This window comes from Dryobates pubescens, chromosome 9, assembly GCF_014839835.1.
Source record: "Dryobates pubescens isolate bDryPub1 chromosome 9, bDryPub1.pri, whole genome shotgun sequence".
Lineage (NCBI taxonomy): Eukaryota > Metazoa > Chordata > Aves > Piciformes > Picidae > Dryobates > Dryobates pubescens.
In genome coordinates, this window is record NC_071620.1 from 43,407,006 (window position 1) to 43,424,864 (window position 17,859).

The window sequence follows — 17,859 nt, forward strand, 5'->3', positions numbered from 1 at the left end:
CTTTTGATTTTCTTTTTGCCTTTTTTCCTTCCCCCCTCTCTCTTTATTTTCTTTCATTTTTCCCCCTTTTTTTGCCTCTTCCCTTTTTTTTCCCCCTATTTTTGGGGGGGTCTATTCCTGTCCCCTCCTTTTTTTTTTTTTGCTACCCCCCCTTTTTCTTTCCCCTCCTTTTTTATATTTTTTTTCTGTTCCCCCTTTTTTTCTTTTTCCACTTTTTTCTTCCCCCTATTTTTTTTGCCTTTCCTCCCCTTTTGTGCTTTATTTCCCCCCCGCTCCCATTTTTTTCTTTTTCGTCTCCTTTTTTTTTCATTACCCCCCCCATTACTATTATCTGTTACCTTTCTTCTCCTCCTTTCCTTGCTTTTGCTTTCTGCAACTCGACTTTTATTTGCAAACAGTTATTTCCATCCACACACCCCCACCCCGCTCCTCCACCTCCCCTCCTTCCCTCCCAATTCCCCCCCACTCCTCCCCCCCCCCCATTTCCACCTCCACGTCGCTGATGCCTGGGCAAGCAGCAGGCTCAGGACGGCTCAGTTAGCAGCAGCATGTCTCGGCGGAAGCAAGCCAAGCCCCAGCATCTCAAATCGGACCAGGAGCTGCAAGCCGAGGTAGTTTCCGAGCACGGTAAGAGCCTCCCCGGAGCTTCTCCTCTCTTGCTTCCTCCCTCCTTTTGTCAGCCGGCTTTGGGATGGATGGAGATGTTGGGAGGCTTTTGGTGCTGATGGTGACCGTGGGAGCGGAGTTACCCTGCGCCGGGATAAACTGGAGGAGAATGGGAACTGGAGCAGCTGGGGAAACGCAGAAGTTCGCAGTTTAGCCAAGTTTCTGCAGCCCACCCCCCCTCGCTGAGCTCGGACCATCCCCTCCCAGCAGCTTCCTCCCCAAGAGCTTTTTCTCGCCGGTGGGGCTCGGTCCTTCCCTGCCCGGGAACCCAGCGCTGCCGCCGCCGCCGCCTCCTCCTCTCTTTCCTCTCCGCTCCTCTCCTTCTGCCTGTGTTTTCGGGTGTCCTTTTCCCCGCATCCCTCACCGGCAGCAGCCGGGCCCGGGCTGCCCTGCTCGGTGCTGGGAGCCGCAGGGGCTCCCGCGGGGCTGGAGCGTAGCCCTGCTGCGGTGGCTTCCAGGGATTTCCTCCCCCCGCCCTGCTCCAGCACCCCAGGCTGCCCCACGCAAGCCGTCTCTGGGCAGCTCCCCCTGGGCTTTGGGCTGCTCCAGCCGCTCCCCCTCTCCAGTTTGCCCCCGCTTTGGGGAGGGAAAATAATTCCATCATTTCAATCTTTTTTTACTCGCCTTCCGCCTGCGCGGCTGCGAGGATGATGGTGCGGGGTGGTAGGTGACACCGAGCGTGCCACCGCCACCAGCCCCTGGCGCGACTGGAAGGGGGATTTGCTTCTTGCCCAGCCGCCATTCTCGCCCCCTTCCCCGCGCAACTTTGCCGTTCTGCATCGGGGGCTGCTAGCGAACAAGTGTCTCGCAAGTGGGGAGCTGTGGCTTGGGAGCTTGGCTCCCACTCTGCTGGAATTGCTTTCTTTTTTTCTTTTTTTTTTTTTTTTTTTTTTTTTTGAGAAGCCAGCTGCAGTTTTTTCCCTTTTTTCCCCCTTTTTTTTCCCTTTTTGTTTTTTTTTTCCCCTTTTCCATTTTTTCACAACGTATTTCCCATTTCCTTGGCAGTCCCTGGCATTGCAGGGTGCAAAGCCGCGCCACAAACCCAGACTCAATTTTCTTAGGCTTTTCAAGTTGAGCTCTTCCACTCGAAAGTTGGTTTTTGTTTGGTTGGGGGTTTTTTTGTTCCCCCCCCCTCCCCTTTTCCCCCTTTTCCCGGAGCCCTTCAGCACCGCTCGCTGAAACCTCAGCCGCGCTTGCTGCAAGCTCACCACCACTCGCTCAGTGCCTTGCCTAACCCAAGTGGGAGCCCCAATGTTTTCTGCTTGCCTTGTAGGCCCCTCGTAGGTCCACTCTGTCATCCACCCCCCGCCCTGCTCCTCTCCTTTCAGAGGAGGAAAAAAGCCAGAAAAGTCATTCTCCTGCTCCCCAACTCTAATGACTTTCCAGTTGCGTCTGTGGGGAGAGCAAAGCAGCCAAGCTGAAGCCCGGGGAGGAATTTTTTTTGAGGGGGGTGGGGGGCTATTGTATCTGAACTTTACAGCCCTGAAGCTTAAAGGCAGCGTGAACCCACTTCATCAGGTCAAAACATCTGTCAGGCCGGCGAATCGTTAGAGCCTCCTGCTCCTTCCCGAGGTCTTTCGGTCGGTTTTTACTTTGGGGGGGGAGCTAGGGAGCGAGTCCCAGGCTGTCCAGGGCTGCTGCTGGGGCTGCCGGCCCAGGAAAAGGCCACTTAGGCGTTGGGAGAAAGAGGCAGCCAGGGACAAGCTTCCTTCTGTCACAGCGTAGCAGCGAGGCAGCACAGCCCCAAAACCTTGCTGGTTTCTGTGGCTTTTTTTTGTCCCTTCAGAAGCAGTGTGGAACACAGATGAATCCGGGCAAAGCTGGGGGGGGGAGGTTGGTTGTTTTAATGGCAATTAGCATTTTATGATGTCAAGGAGGTTGGCTGAGCTCAGTCTCTGCTGGGGTGGGGTCCGAGCTGGAAGAATTTCTCCCTAGAATTAACAAACTTTTAGTTCATCTGAAGCCATCTCGGTGCAGAAAGAGGAAGGAGGAAAAACCCCAACCCAAACCTCCTTGAAATCAGCAGATGCAATTGAGTTATTTTCTGGTGCTGGGGGGGTGGGGGTGGTGTCCTTAGGTCTTCAGGACTGAAGCATCGGAAAGTTTGGGAGGCTCTGGAATCCGTTTTAGCACCGGGAGAGAAGTGAATTCCTTCAGGAAGCAGTGGTGGGAAGGGGATGAGGAGAGGCAGGCGGCGGAGAATGGGTGTTGTAATGACAATTAATATTTTAATGAGAATTAGCATTTCGGTGACAGTCAGCGGTTGAGGGAGAATTGGTGCTTTTAGCCAGGTCAGAAATAAACCTCTCCTGAGCCCAGGTTCTGCCGGGGTGGGCTCCTGGGTTCAAGAATTTCGTCGCTGGGAAGGATGAACTTTGAGCTGATTTGGAGCCCGTTCAGCACAGGAGGAGAAGAAATTCCTTCAGAACCAGAACCTTCAGTGTGAAAAATACCTTAGGAGAGGCAAGCAGAGGGGAAGGGAGCATTTGTCTGAGCGGGAATTGAGCACTGAGTGGGAACCGAGCATTTCTTTTAGTGGGAATTCAGGATTTCAGTGGGCGTTAATATCTGTTTTAGTGGGAATTCAGGATCTATTTTGATGGGAATTCAGGATTTTAGTGGGAATTCATTATTCCACTGGGCATTAATATCTATTTTACTGGGAATTCAGGATCTATTTTAGTGGGAATTCAGGATTTAAGCAGGAATTCAGGATTTTAGTGGGCATTAATATCTCTTTTACTGGGAATTCAGGATCTCTTTTACTGGGAATTCAGGATTTTAGTGGGCATTCATATCTATTTTAGTGGGCATTTAGGATCTGTTTTAATGGGAATTCAGGATTTGAGTGGGAGTTCAGTCTTTATTTTAGTGGGAGTTTAGTCTTTATTTTAGTGGGAGTTTAGTCTTTATTTTAGTGGGAGTTTAGTCTTTATTTTTAGTGGGAATTTAGCAATTTTTAACGAGAATTGCTCCACTTTTATGATGCCAACAACATTTCCTGAGCCCAGCTGCTGCCGGGGTGGGGGTCCCCAGCTCGAAGGATTCCTCACCCAGCCCTCATAAACTTCTTCTTTTTTTTTCTTTCCCCCACTCTCTCTTTTTTTTTCCCCCTCCTCATTTGAGGCCATCTCAGTACAAGAATAAAACCCAAATCCCAGCTCCTTCCTCGCACCACTCCTGGCGAGTTCATAAACTGGGGAGAGAAGGGAGGGAGGGAGCGAGGAGGAGGAGGAGGAGGAGGGGGGAGAGGGGGGAAAAAAATTCCTAAATTGTTGAAGTAGGTTTTTTGTTTTGTTGTTTTTGGGGGGTTGGTTTTTTTCCCCCTCCCTGTGAATCTTATCTCCGTAGCCATGTCAGCCGAGATTAGAACAAGAGATATGCTAAAAAGAAACGCTTGCATATGGTGGATAGATTAAGGACAAAGAATCTTTTTGTCATGGAAATGGTTTTGGGGTTGGGGGTTTTGGGGGGGGTGGGGGGGGTTTTTGGGTGTTTTTTTTCGGTTTGAGAGTTTTGTTGGGGTTGGCTTTTTTTTTCCACCCCCCTTATTTTTTTTAGCGGAGGGGGGGGTCGGGGATGGAGGGGAAGGGAAGGGAGGTTTTGTTTTGTTTACTTCGCCACCTAGAATTTCTCACACTTGGTTTGTTTTGTATCGCCCTCAATGACTACACGGATCAAATGAATGGATTTATTCCTCGCCGAACGAGGGGGACAGCCTTGCCGTCAAAAGGACTACATTGCATCCCCGCCAGGGATTTTAAAAGCGTTATTCTTGCGGCCCCCTGAATGGCACAAAATCGCCTTTCACAGCGGCCCCCAAACGCAACAATGTCAATACTTTCCCCCTTTTTTTCCGCCCCCCCTCCTTTCCCCCTCAAGCTTTTAAAGAAGGCTGTTCCCCCCCTCCTCCCCCCCCTCAAAAAACCCCACAACCGCTGTGATTTTAATTTTGGGGTTTAGTATTATTATTATTTACCTTCCCCCCCCCCTTTATTTTTCCCAACCATATTTTAAGGAAGAGAAAGCCAAACCCTGCCTGGTGCTGCTGCTGGGCAGTAACGAGCTGGAGCAAGGTGCTGCGGGCTTTGCACTTGGGGGGGGGGCTAGCAGGCAGGGAGTTAAGGGGTGGGGGGGGCTGTGTCTCCAGAGCACACAAGCCTCATGCACATCCTCTCCACCTTGGATTTGGGTTGCCCTAATTCTCCTCGGCTTGCCCTAGAGCTGTGGCATTTGATTTATTCCCTTTTTTTGTTTCTTTCTTCCCCTCCCTCCCACACCCCCACACCCCACACCCCCCCCGTGCTGAAATGGCTTCAGAGGAACGAAAAGTTTGGAATTGTGGTGAGAAATCCTTCAGCCTAGGATCCCCCCTCACCCCTCCCCCGGCAGAAAGAGGGCTTCTTGGCATCACAACCCCCCAATTCTCATTAAAATGCTCATTCTCCTCTCCTCTCCTCGCCTCCATCAATGCAATTTTTGTTTTCCACTGTTTCTGCAGGAATTTCCTTTTCCCCTCGGCTGCAGCGGCTCCAAATCATTTACAAGTTTATCATTCCAGTGATAATAAATCCCTAAACCCTGGGAGCCCACCCCAGCAGAGACTGGGCTCGGCAAACCTTGTTGACATCACAAAATGCTCCTTCTCATTACAATACTAATTAATTCTCCTCTGCTTGCCTCTATTAAGGTATTCTGTTCTTTTTTTTCCCCACTGGTTTCTGAAGGAATTTCCTTTCTCTCTCTCCAGAGCTGGCTCCAAATCATTTTACAAATCTATCATTCCAGGGATAAATTCTTAAACCTAGGAGCCCACCAGGGCTGGGCTGGAGAAAACCTTATTGGCAGCATGAAATGCTAATTCTCCTCACCACCCCAATTAATGGGTTTTTTTAGTAGTATTATCATCATTATTTTACATTTCAATTTCGATTTCTTGAGCCCAGTTTCTGCTGCAGTGGGCTCCTAGGTCTAAGAATCTCTCTCTGGTTGCCAGCGATTATAAACTTTAAGGTGCTCTGAAATCCACCTCAGCACAGAAAATGAAGAAGAAATCCCTTCAGAAACAGGGTAAAATAATAATAATCACAAAGAAATTAATTAACCTATTAACCGAGGCAAGCAGAGGAGAATTAATATTGCAGCTTTTGAGGTCCAGATCTAAGGAGCTCCTCACCTCTCCTGAATGAAAATCCTCCTCCGCTCAGCCCTGCCCGCGCCTCCGCGCTGGTCCCAGCTGCGGGCAGCACAGGGCCCCAGCTCCTCAGCTCATTTTGCAACCCGCCCCCCCCCAAATCAGTTTGCAGAGTGCAAGAGGATTTGGGCTCTTGTGGAAGGCAAAGTGCCTGGGCAGTGTGGCTTGGGAGGCGTTTGGCTCTGGGGGCTTGCAGGGTGTGGAGCTCTGGGGGCTTGGGAGGTGTTTGGCTCTGGGGGCTGGGGAGTTGTGTGGCTGCGATGTGCTGGGTGCAGCCTTCGGAGTGATTTGGCATCATCCAAGGTGCGAAGCTGTTGTCAGCCCAAGGTGAAGCAAGTGGAGCTCGTAATTTAATTAATGAGGTCGTGTTTAATATCAGGTTTTATGAGACTGAGCATTTAAACAAGGGAAGGGTCCCGTAAATATCATCCTGGGGCGTTCACGGCGGCAAGGGGGGAGGTAGAGTGGAAGGGAGACATCAGGCCGGGCTCGGAGTGAACTGGAGCCAGCAGAACGCCGGTGCTAAGCTTGCCACAGAAGTTTTGGAAGCAGAATTATCAGAATAAATGATTTTTAGAGGCAGTTTGTGCTGCAGAGTGGCAGAGATGCAGCCAAGTGTGCAGGGCAAGCGTGGCGGCGGCGGTGGTGGTGAGAAACTGTTTGGAAAGCAGAAGATGATTAGCAAGGTCATCCGCTCCAGATTTGCACTGGGAATGGTTTGGAGATTATTTGTAGGTGAAAAAAAAGCGGGGTGGGGGGGGGAAGGCATTTTACAGGATAACTCAGGAGTGTGAAGAGGCAGCGATGGGTGCCAGGAATGACTGCAGAGCAAAAGAGTGAACAAAAGGTTCCTCTTCAAAAGAAGAAAATCCAAAGCACCGCTTCGAGGTGGCTAAAGGAGGAGATGTGCTGGGAACTGATTTTCCTGCAGCAGCAGCAGCAGCAGGATGAGTGCCTGCAGCACCAAATCCTCTCAGTTTCTCAGGGCAGTGCTTTTTTAAAGGGCTGGAATTCCATGTCTGAGCCACTCCAGCAGATGAGAAACGGAGCGGAATTCCAGGCACCGGGGCACATGCTCCTGTGAATCCGGATATGAAAACCACCGTGGCTGCGGGGTTTGGTTATCTGCAAAGCCAGGGAATCGTGGAAGAGGGCTCTCAGAGCCTGGCTGCTGCTGAGGGGCTGCTGAGAATTGCTGCTTTTGGACTTTTCTGACGCCGAGCGGGCGGCAAAGATGCATCAGGGTTGAGGCGGAGGTGGGAAGGATACCTTGGAAGTGAGCCCTGCCGCGGTCGTTTCCTCACCTGCCTGGTTCTGCAATCATTTCATTGGGGGGAAATATTAGACCTGGCCCTCCTCCCTCTCCCCACTTCTCAATACCTAAACTTCGTAGAGCTTTCCTTTTCCCCCACCCCCCCATACTGGGAAAAGAGAGTTTTGAGCAGCTGGTGCCTGCAGCAAACAATCCTGGAGCGTGTGGGATGCAGCAGGCAGCTTCCTGTCTTCACCCTACCTGCAGCACTAAAATCACAGCAGCTTTTGGAGGCTAGCTGCAAAAAGAATGAATGCATAGAGACTATTGCCCACGTTGCTTACACCCCCAGCCTGTACAACTTGGCAGCTGGTAGGGAAGATAAAACTGGGGCTGGTTTTGGTGTTTGTTGTTGTTTTTTCCCCCCACCATGTTCAGGGTGAAGAGGACTTCATGAATTTATTTATTTATTTAGTGGAAGGGAAAAGGGCAAATAAATATTGCCAGAAATTGTCCTGTCGGGCCGAAACAGGGGTGGAAACTTTCGTGTCAACAGTGATGCTGACAAGGGGCAGAGACAAAACATTCAAAGCAGCCAAGGCTGTGTTTAAAAACAGTTCGGTGGAGGAGATTGACCTCTGAGGAAGGTCCCTCCCGACCCGACCCAATCCGTTTGGGACTCTGCTAGGGAAGAATGTTTGGGCTAAGGAGGGAGCTCCAACCATCAGCCACTGTGCTGAGGAAAACAGGCAAAACTGGGTCAGACTTCGACCTGCTGGTGCTGATCTCGAAGCCTTTCCCTCTCCTGCAGTAGGGATTGAAGCTCTTTTTGGGTGGTGGGGGTTTATTTGGGGGGTGGGGGGATGGTGCGGAGGAAATGTTGGGTGGTGTTGGTTTAAAGTGTTTGCACCTAAAGCAGCTGAGATGCGTGCAGGTAGCTGTAGAAGATTCCCTCTTGCCAAGGGGAAGAGGAGCAGACAAAAGGCATTGAAAAATAATACTGCTAATGATTAGAAGGAGGTGGCATCACAAATAAACAACTGGAAAAGAGTAAAAGCACTAAATGGCTACAGATTTCCAGTGCCATTTCTGAAAATCAATTGAGTCCTGGGAAGATTTTTCTGGCTGCTTTTCCCCTCCCTTTGATTTGTTGAGTGCTAAGCAGCTCTGATGAGTGTCCCTCAGTCAGGCACTTCTGCTTGGGAGCAAACCAGGTCCGGCCTGGCCTCTGGAGGGTCAGATCCTGACACATTTCCCCCCCCAAAACCACGCAGGAGATAAATCCTTTTGTTAGTGTTTCAGCTGTAAAAGGAGAGGAATTTGCTAGATGGACATCTGATGGGCTTCAAAGAAGCAAATCTACCTTTGCAGCAGTGGAAAAAATAATCATTCAATTGCACATGTTTGGTGTAAAAGGCCAAAATTTCCTCTCCTCTACCCCTTGGCAAATTTCCCACTTGAAATATTCATCGTCATAATTTTTAAAGGGGGATCTGGGGCAAAATCGACAGGTTTCTGATGCTCCTGCTTCACTTGCAGTGCTGCTGGGCACGGAGTGCATTGCGTCTTGCCACGGCAAATTGCCCTTCGGAAGTGGTTGAAAGATGCCAGGAAACCATCACGGAAAACTCTTTGTTTCCTTTTTTTTTAACCTTTGAGGGTTTTGGTTTTTTTTTTTTTCATTGAGTTGAAAAAGGACAAAACAGTGGAGTCAAGAGCAGAGCCTTTATTTCCTTGCTGTAGTTAGGGCAGGGAGTGTTGGAGTGGATGAGCTCCCGAGGCGCCTTCCAACCTAAGCCAGGCTATGATACGCGCAGTGAGGACGCTTAGAACCACGCTGACTGGGGGCTAAGCTAAGTCTTTAGGAACAGCCCTTCTGAAACTCTTCTCTCCAACCTTTATCGCTGGTTTCCTCCCCCAGCCATGCACCTTTCACTGCTTCTCCCCCCACACCCAAATCTGCACCCTGTTGCTGGCTGAAATAGCATCCCAGGATGTTAGGGGTTGGAAGGGACCTCCGGAGATCACCGATTCCAAACCCAATCCCCCGCCCCCGGCCAGAGCAGGACCATAGAACCCAGCGCAGGGCGCACAGGACTGCATCCAGATGGGGCTTGAGAAAGTCTCCAGAGGAGACTCCACAACCTCTCCGAGCAGCTCTCTGTGACCCCCCCACAAACATCCAAGCTTTCGACGGTGCAGAGCGCCAGAGGCACACCAGAATATTTGGAGAGGCTGCTGACCTTCCGGCTGGCCAAGAGGTGGCCACGAAGCATGGGGTGCAGGTGGCTGGAAGCTGCTGCGGGAGCTGAGCTGAGGAGAGGAGGTGGTGGAGTTGCTGAGTTGCGAGCACAGCTTCGGCGGGGCCTGTCCCTGAGGGTGGGTAGTTAGAAGTGCTTTGACAAGGCTTGCTGATTTAACCTTTGCCTGCTTTGCCCTGCCAGGGGTGGCCACTAGATGTCAAGCTCATAATACAATTAGGAGCTGTGTGCGGTTGACCTTGGCAGCAGGGCTTACCCCCACTGGCGTGCGCGGTGTTAACACTGGAGCCGGGTGTTAAACCGGGAGATCCCCTCCCAGTTGGCTCCAGGGCTGCTCCGGGGGCTTATCGAATGCCCATCTCGTTCAGCGCAAGTGTTTACAGTTCTTAAAGGGGGGGGAACCCGTAAAGCAGAAAGGTTTCGCTTTGTGAAGCTCCGCATCTTGAGCTGCTTAATTAACCCTGCGGGTGCCGCGGTAATTTTAGTTTCGTTTAATCAACGCCCGACTTGCTTGTTTGTGTGTTGCAGGAGGTGCCTCCTCCCGGCGCTGTTTGTTTTATCGTTTCGTGGTTGTAGTAACCGTGCCCGGAGCTGGGGAAGGCCGGGAGCTAACGAATTCGTTCAGCTCTCTCCGTGCTTTGCTGCATTCGCGAGGGAAGGGGACGGGGAGCGGAGCAGGGCGAGCGGCGCGGCCGGCACCAAAGCGTCGCTCTGGCACCAAGCACCCTGCCCGTGAGTAGTTTTTCACTCAAAGGAGTAGCCTCATGGAGTGCAGCGGCCACAAGTCCGGCTCTGGAGATTCTTAGGAGGTGCGGGATTGGGGCCTCCCCCTTCGGCTCCTCTTCCTGCGAGCCTCCAAAGGCGAAACGCCAGCGCTGCTGCCGCGGTGGTTCAGAGGGTGGCCGGCTCCGTTCTGCAGGGTGGTGGAGTTTGAGACCCAGTTTAAGGAGGCACTCTGCAAAGCTGGGAGGCTCTGAGGAATTCAGTGTCCTGCTGCTTGCTTCTGCTTTGTTTTGTTAATTATTTTATTTATTGTCGAGTATGGGGGGTTGATTGATTGATTCCCCCCCCTCCTCCCCCGATCTCTTCTTCGTATCAGTCTTGACCTCAGTTGGTTTTAGCATTCCAAAGAAGCCTTGGTGCATTTCAAACCACCTTCTTTTCTGACCAACGCAGAACCACAGAGTGCTAGGGGCTGGAAGGGACCTCGAAGGCTCATCCAGTCCAACCCCCCTCTGCCAGAGCAGGGTCACGCCGAGCAGATCACACGGGAACCCACCCAGGCGGGTTTTCAATCTCTCCCGAGGAGGAGACTCCACACCCGCCCAGGGCACAGCCTGCTCCTTGCTGCACGTCAAATAAACTTCTTCTTTTTTCCCTTTTTTCCCCCTTCCAAACATCAGCACAGATTTTTTATATTTTATTATTTTTTTACGGGACCCCAAACCCAAACAAACGCCGCGGCCAAGCCCTCCTCTGCCTCCCGAGAGCATCACACAGGGCCCTCATTTAACACCGAACAATTCCCAACCGTTCCGCGACCTTTGCATCTGCTCCGCATCTGCCCGCGGGCAGAAAAGGGCCAGTGTCTGAGACCTCGAAGGGGATTTTTCTCCCCCCCGCTCCCCACGGCGCAGATGAGGAACCGCCAACGTTTGGCAGCAGAAGGCGGTGGGTGCCTGCCTGGTGCCACAGGTGGCTGCCGCTTAAACAAATCCTGGAGGCTGGAGGAGGCTCCTGCGCAGCTCCCCAGCCGGGAAGCCAGGGCGAGCGCTGGGGGTTTGCGCATAGCAAGAGTGCCCTCCGCTGTCGGAATCCGCGCAGGCAGCCTCTGCAGGCTCGGGGAGAGGGAGAGGGGAAAAAAAAAGCACAGAACATTTTTTTTTCCCCCCTTTCCTATCGAGTCTGGAATTTCTTCTACATTGTTAAACACAGTAGGGGTCTCTATTTGTCTCCTCCTGTTTCACAGCTTGGGCTCAGTATGCGATAATTCATCTTTCTTTATGGGATTCCGAGCTATCATAAAGAGTTAAAAAGAATTAATTTGCAAGAAAATAGACGTGGCCCTCACAATTTAAGAAGAAGAAGAAGGAGGGAGGGGGGGGAAGGAAAAAAAAAAATCCCCGACACAAAAAAAACAACAAAACAACTTTCTTTAAAAGCTCCATCAGTTGTAAGAGACGATAAAGCCACGGCCAAAGTAATACTGTTCTGCTGCAGGATCAATACCTTGTTACAAGGCAACTGTAGCCGCATGAATATCATTGGGAAAACTAATTGAGGGGAGGGGAGGCTTTAAAAGAGATTTTTCCTCTTTTCTTTTCTTTTCTTTTCTTTTCTTTTCTTTTCTTTTCTTTTCTTTTCTTTTCTTTTCTTTTCTTTTCTTTTATTTTATTTTATTTTCTTTTCTTTTCTTTTCTTTTCTTTTTTCTTTTCTCTTCTCTTCCTTTCTCTTCTCTTCCTTTCTCTTCTCTTCCTTTCTCTTCTCTTCCTTTCTCTTCTCTTCCTTTCTCTTCCTTTCTCTTCCTTCTCTTCCTTCTCCTCTCCTCTCTTCTCCTCTCTTCTCCTCTCTTCTCCTCTCTTCTCCTCTCTTCTCCTCTCTTCTCCTCTCTTCTCCTCTCTTCTCCTCTCTTCTCCTCTCTTCTCCTCTCTTCTCCTCTCTTCTCCTCTCTTCTCCTCTCTTCTCCTCTCTTCTCTTCTTTCTTTTTTTTTTTTGTTGTTGTGTTTTGTTTGTTTTATTCCTTTCCCCCCTCAAGCATAATTTAAATACAAGAAGTTTGTGCGTCCTGATGATCGGGGAGGTGAAGAATTGTCCTTGTGTGGGCGTGCTGCAGAATATTGCTTGTTTAAATACACAGAAAATGCTGCGAGCTGCACTTTGGAATGATTATTGGATTTGCATGTGAGAGCACTTCCCACATCTGCTCCCTACTTAGCAGGCATTTTATCTTCGGCTGATGGTGACAAACACAGGTTGGGGATGGTTAGGATCTGGGGGGGTAGCTTTTGGGTTGGTTGTTGGTTTGGGGGTTGGGTTTGGGTTTTGTTTTTTTACCCTGAAACTTCTTCTCAGTTTATTTTGCTTCTCAGTGAAAGATCAGGAAGGGGAGGGGTGGGGTTGGATTTCTTCCTCAAATTCCTACGTTTAGAAAAGATCCTCTCAGATAGAGAAAATATCATCTCAGATTTGGAGGGAGGAAGGATTCTGTCGGAGGGAGGGAGGAAGGATCCTCTTGGAGGGAGGAAGGATCCTCTTGGAGGGAGGAAGGATCCTCTCAGATGTGGAGGGAGGAAGGATCCTCTCAGATGTGGAGGGAGGAAGGATCCTCTCAGATGTGGAGGGAGGAAAGATCCTCTCAGATGTGGAGGGAGGAAGGATCCTCTCAGATGTGGAGGGAGGAAAGATCCTCTCAGATGTGGTGGGAGGAAGGATCCTCTCAGATGGAGGGAGGATCCTCTCAGATATGTAGGAAAGATCCTCTCAGATGAAGTGAGGAAAGATTCTCTCAGAGGAAGCAAAGAAAAACCCTCTCAGATGGAGGAAGGAAGGAAGGATCCCCTCAGGTGTGGGAAGGAAAGAGCCTCTCAGATGGAGGGAGGAAGGATCCTCTCAGCTGTGGAGGCAGGAAGGATCCTCTCAGATATAGAAAATAGTCTCAATTAGAGAAATTATCACCTCAATTAGAGAAAATATTGCCTCACTTCTCCGTGCCGAGCAGGATAATTACTCGGCATTCCTGCACTTCGGGGTGGTTTAATTTGTATTGTTCCACTTAGCCTATGAAAAAAAGAAGAGCAAACCCCAAAGCCTTCAGAAAACCTTCTTCCCCCGGCGTTTGCCGGCGTGCTGCAGGTGCTGCTGGCGTCTGGGTGCTCAGGAAGGAATCAGCAGCTTGAAATAGGTGGAGGGCTGGGAAGTGTTCATTTTTCTTGCCTGATTTTATCTGCAGAGAGCACAGTTTGGGGATTTTACGGCGGAGAGTAAGAGACAGCAGCGAAATAAAGGATCGTCAGGGAACATTCGATTGCAGAACCCTCGTTTGATAGCAGTGAGAAAGGTGGTTTTGGGGGGCCGTTTTTGTGTGCAGAGTGAGAAGGGGTTGGAGCTGGGGCAAAACCAAAAGGTCCTGGAGCACGGTGGGGGTCATCGGGGGCTTCTTCCGGACCAAGGAAGGGGGGAGTCAGATAAGCATTGAGCGCCTTCAGGCCGGAGCTGGCTAGGATGGGCTGATTCGCTTCAGCCCCCTCACACGGGAGGACGTGGTGGCATTTTGGAAGCCTCCATTCGTTTGTGTGTTCCCTTGCACACCATGCAAAAGGCTTTTCCCATCCCAGTCAGCAGAAAGATTCCTGCTCTGGGAGCAGAATTCAGAGCCGGCAAAGCCAACTTTGCAAGCCCAGCGCTCACGGAGGCAGAGGATGTGCCGGGTTCTTTTTCCCTTTGCTCGGCAGTGCACCTTTCCTATGCTGCCTGAAGGACTCGGGGCACCCTTGCAACCCTCTTCCCTCCCTCTGGAACCAGGGAGGAAGCAGGGCAGCACCATCCCCCTTACAGCTTGGCTCCGGTGGCGATGGTGGCCGAGCAAAGCCTTCCTGTGGCCAGCCCTGGTGCCCCCCGCAGTGAGTCAGCAGAGCCCAGGAGCAGCTTCAGCCATCCCCATCCCCAAGTGACTTTCTCCAAAGAGCTTCATTTGGATTTCCGTGGGCTGCTCTCTGGGGCCAGGGCCCAGGGGGCTAATTCTGGGGCCAGAACTCGGCGGTGCAAAGCGACAGCAGCGCCCCGCAGGAGCCACCGGGGGTCCAGCGAGGTGGAACCTGCCGAGGAGCTCACCCCCGGGTCCCGTTTGGAGAGCTGTTCCCTGCCCTTTCCTCCCCCCCCACCTGTTTTCATAGGGTGAGCTTCCTGTGCTATAATTCATCTTGCATCCCCCCCGCCCCCAGCAGCTTCAGATTAGTTCGTTAGCTGTTAGACTACTAATGAGAAAGAGAAAATAACTGCGAGGTTATTAGTGGCTGAGATCCTGAGCGCTGGACAAAACTCCCTTTCAACACCTTTTGTGCAGCCCAAGAAGTGCAAAACCCACCCACCCCCACCCCCCCCAAACCCCTTCAGCCCATGTCTAGAAGATTAAGCAAGGGCTGGATTAATTCCACCCCTTCCTCAAAGTCCTGCAGGCTTTCAGGTTGGGTTTTTGGTTTGGTGGTGGTTGGGGTTTCTCTTTCTGTTTTTTTGGCTGCACCACATCCTGACTGTAATAATCAAAATGATTTGTTTGTCTGGAGGAAGTAAAACGAAACAAAAATGAAAGGAGCAAATACTTCACCCCCAGAACGCAACAGCCAGGAGAAAGATTAAACTCTTCGGTGCTTAATGGGTTTAATCACTTGGTGATAGATCAGGCAGGGGAGGAGAGCTGTGAAAGAGAGACAAAATGCAGGTTTCCCCCTGCAAAATGAGTGCTGTCCTAAAGCGCAAATCATCATCATCATCATCATCATTGGAGTTCAGCTTAATATTTGAGGGCTGTTCTGGCAACAGCCTGGATGGATGAGCAAACGCTGCTGCCGCTGTCGCCGGCGGAGCTCCAGCGAGCAGCCCCAAACGGGGAAGCATTTGCCGGGGAGCTTTTATGCCCTGCTGAAATCAATACAGCAGCAATAAATGCAGGCCCTTGGTTGGTGGTTGTTTTAGGTGGGTTTTTTCCTCTATTAATAAATAGTTTCCTATCAAGCAGTGCTGCTGGAAAGGGGGTGGTTAAAAGCCTTATTCGCAAGGAAACAGCGCAGGGAGGGGTGGGACGAGCGGGGCAGCGGCCGTCCAGCCAGTGCATGCCCCCCGGGTGTGCACAGGAAGCACTGCACAGACGTGAAACGGGCATTAAGAGAGGGGTTGAAGTGATCAGAATGTCTATCAAAGATGTATTTTAATATAAAATACATACCTCAATACAGGAAATATCTTTTAAATTACCTATTGATGTATATTAATATGTCTGTGTGTCTGTGTGTCTGTGTGTCTGTGTGTATCTAACTGCTATCAATGGTTATTCTCAGCCTTGCAACCTGCTCTGGTGTGAGGTGTCCCTGCCCATGGCAGGGGGGTTGGAACTGGATGATCCTTGAGGTCCCTTCCAACCCTGACAGTTCTGTGAACCTTGAGGCCCTTTCCAGCCCTAACAATTCTATGATCCTATGATCCTCAAGGTCCCTTCCAGCCCTAACAATTCTATGATCCTCGAGGTGCTTTCCAACCCTAACAATTCTTTCAACCCCATCCATTTCAGTGCTGTTTCTAACAGGAGTAGAAGGCTACTCCAGCAAGCAGAAGGTGTTGGATGGGAGCTCTGTGAAGCATCTTGGCAGCCTGAGAGTGTGTGTGTGCCCCGTGCAGGCACCGTGCTGTCGTCCCTGGCCCAGTGGCATTTCGCTTGGGTGCCATCTGTGTCACCTGCTTGCAGAGCAGTGTGGGGAAGGGAAGCTTGGAGAGGGATTTAACTGAATTCCCTAAGAGATGACTGCAAAACCCTGGTTGAGATCTGTATTGTTATTATTTTCCATGGCTACTTTGAAGATGAATTGGGGGGGGACACAACCTCCCCCCACCCCCCAAATTACTTCAGTCCTTGAAGACTCTGAGAGGATGAGGGAGGGGATTCTCCCCCTCTAGTCCACTCTGCTGAGACCACAGCTGCAGCTCTGGGTCCAGTTCTGGAGCCTCTGTGCCAGGAAGGATCTGGAGGGGCTGGAAGGTGTCCAGAGAAGGGCCATGAGGAGGAGCAGAGGGCTGGAGCTGCTCTGCTGTGAGGACAGACTGAGGGAGTTGGGGTTGTGCAGGCTGGAGAGGAGAAGGCTCCCAGGAGACCTCATTGTGGCCTTCCAGGATCTGAAGGGGGCTCCAAGAAAGCTGGGAAGGGACATCTGAGGGTGACAGGGAGGGATAGAAGCAGGGGGGCTGGATCCATGCTGGAGGAGGGGAGGGTTAGATTAGACCTTAGGCAGAAGTTGTTGCCCATGAGGGTGGTGAGAGCCTGGCACAGGCTGCCCAGGGAGGTGGTGGAAGCCTCCTGCCTGGAGGTGTTTGCAGCCAGGCTGGAGGTGGCTGTGAGCAACCTGCTGCGGTGTGAGGTGTCCCTGCCCATGGCAGGGGGTGGGGGGAAGTGGCTGAGCCGTGAGGTCCCTCCCAGCCCTGACAATTCCATGATTCCATGAGAAGGATATTCTCTCCTTGGTCCTTTCAAAAAGTGTCCTGATGGTGGTGAAGGCTCAGGAGCAACACCTCCGCTGCTCGTATCCCCACTTGTGCTTCCTCACGAGGGATCTTCCAGCTGCAAACTGCTGCTGCTGCTGCTTTGGTGTATGAATTAGAGGAGCAGGCTGCTTGCTCTCTGGAAATGCTGAGCAGGTTCATGTTGATACTTCCTGGCAGTGGGCGTCAGCAGGTTGGGTTTCTGCTGGGAGCTTATGCATTATACATCTCGGTTTTGACATCCATGGATCATGAGGCTGTCTCCTCGTGCAGAACATAATACCTGTTTTGATTGTAAACGCTCACATTTGGGCTGGGTGATGGCTGTAGAGTGTCTGAAATCATTAGCTGGCTGCTGGTTCAGCTCCTCTCCATTCCAGAGCAGAGGGCAAACTGCCTTGGGGATGGCTGCGCAGCGCCCGGGGCCCTCGCTGGCTGTTTGGTGCGGGGCTTGCCTGAGAGAAAGCTCTCCTGAAAGGCAAGGGGAAAGTGACAACAGAGGTGAAAAAAAGGGGGGAAAGGAAAGAAAGAAAGAAAGAAAAGAAAAGAAAATACAGGTAAAAAAAAATAAAACAGAGGTTAAAAAAGAAAGATAAAATGTGAGAAAGAGATCAAATAGAGGTTTAAAAAAGAGTAAGGTGGAGGAAGAGAGGTAGGAAAGGTGGAGGAGAGGTAGGAAAGGTGGGAGAGGAGCCACAGCCTGCAGCTGCTTCGGGACTCCTCGTCTGCAGGCTTGTGTCAGTAGTCACAGAGGTAGTAGCCACAGTAAGAAGAAGAAGAGTAGTAAGAAGAGCAAGAATTATAATCAGAAGAGTAAGAATACTAAGAGTGAGGATAATATTAAGGCAACTCCTGGCCAGTTGTCCAAGGTTTGGCAGTAAGGAGTGGAAAACTCTCCCCCGTGAAAGCCCTCGGAGGTAGCGGCGCTGCCTCCGAGCCGGCAGCTTGGGAGCGAGGAGGAGCGGAGGATCCGTCCCCCCCAGCTATCAAAATGCAAAGCTGGACCGTAAACAAAGACCTGTTGGAGTCGTCTGAGATGGGGAAGGCTCTGCAGAGAGCAGCCGTGGGTGTTCTGCTGGCCTGGGCTCTGCGCGGTTTGCCTTTGCGGAGGCTGAGGCAGGACGCTGGGGATGGGTCGGAAGCCGCTGGTTTTAGGGGGCTTTGCGGGGGAGTTTCTGGAGGTGCACTTCAGGATACCTGCACCCAGCAGACTCTCTCTGTTCTCTCCTCCGCTGGGTTT

The 17,859-nt window shown here is 51.2% G+C and overlaps 1 protein-coding gene across 1 annotated transcript in view; it reads left to right on the forward strand.

The window, feature by feature from the left end:
* The first annotated feature begins 339 nt into the window (after nt 1-339).
* The window catches only part of SALL3 (spalt like transcription factor 3), a 29,199-nt gene continuing 11,679 nt past the window's right edge, over nt 340-17,859 (forward strand). The window contains exon 1 of the mRNA XM_054164373.1: nt 340-627. Within this exon, the coding sequence (XP_054020348.1) occupies nt 549-627 (79 nt within the window). The 5' untranslated portion in view covers nt 340-548. The remainder of the gene's footprint in view (nt 628-17,859) is intronic.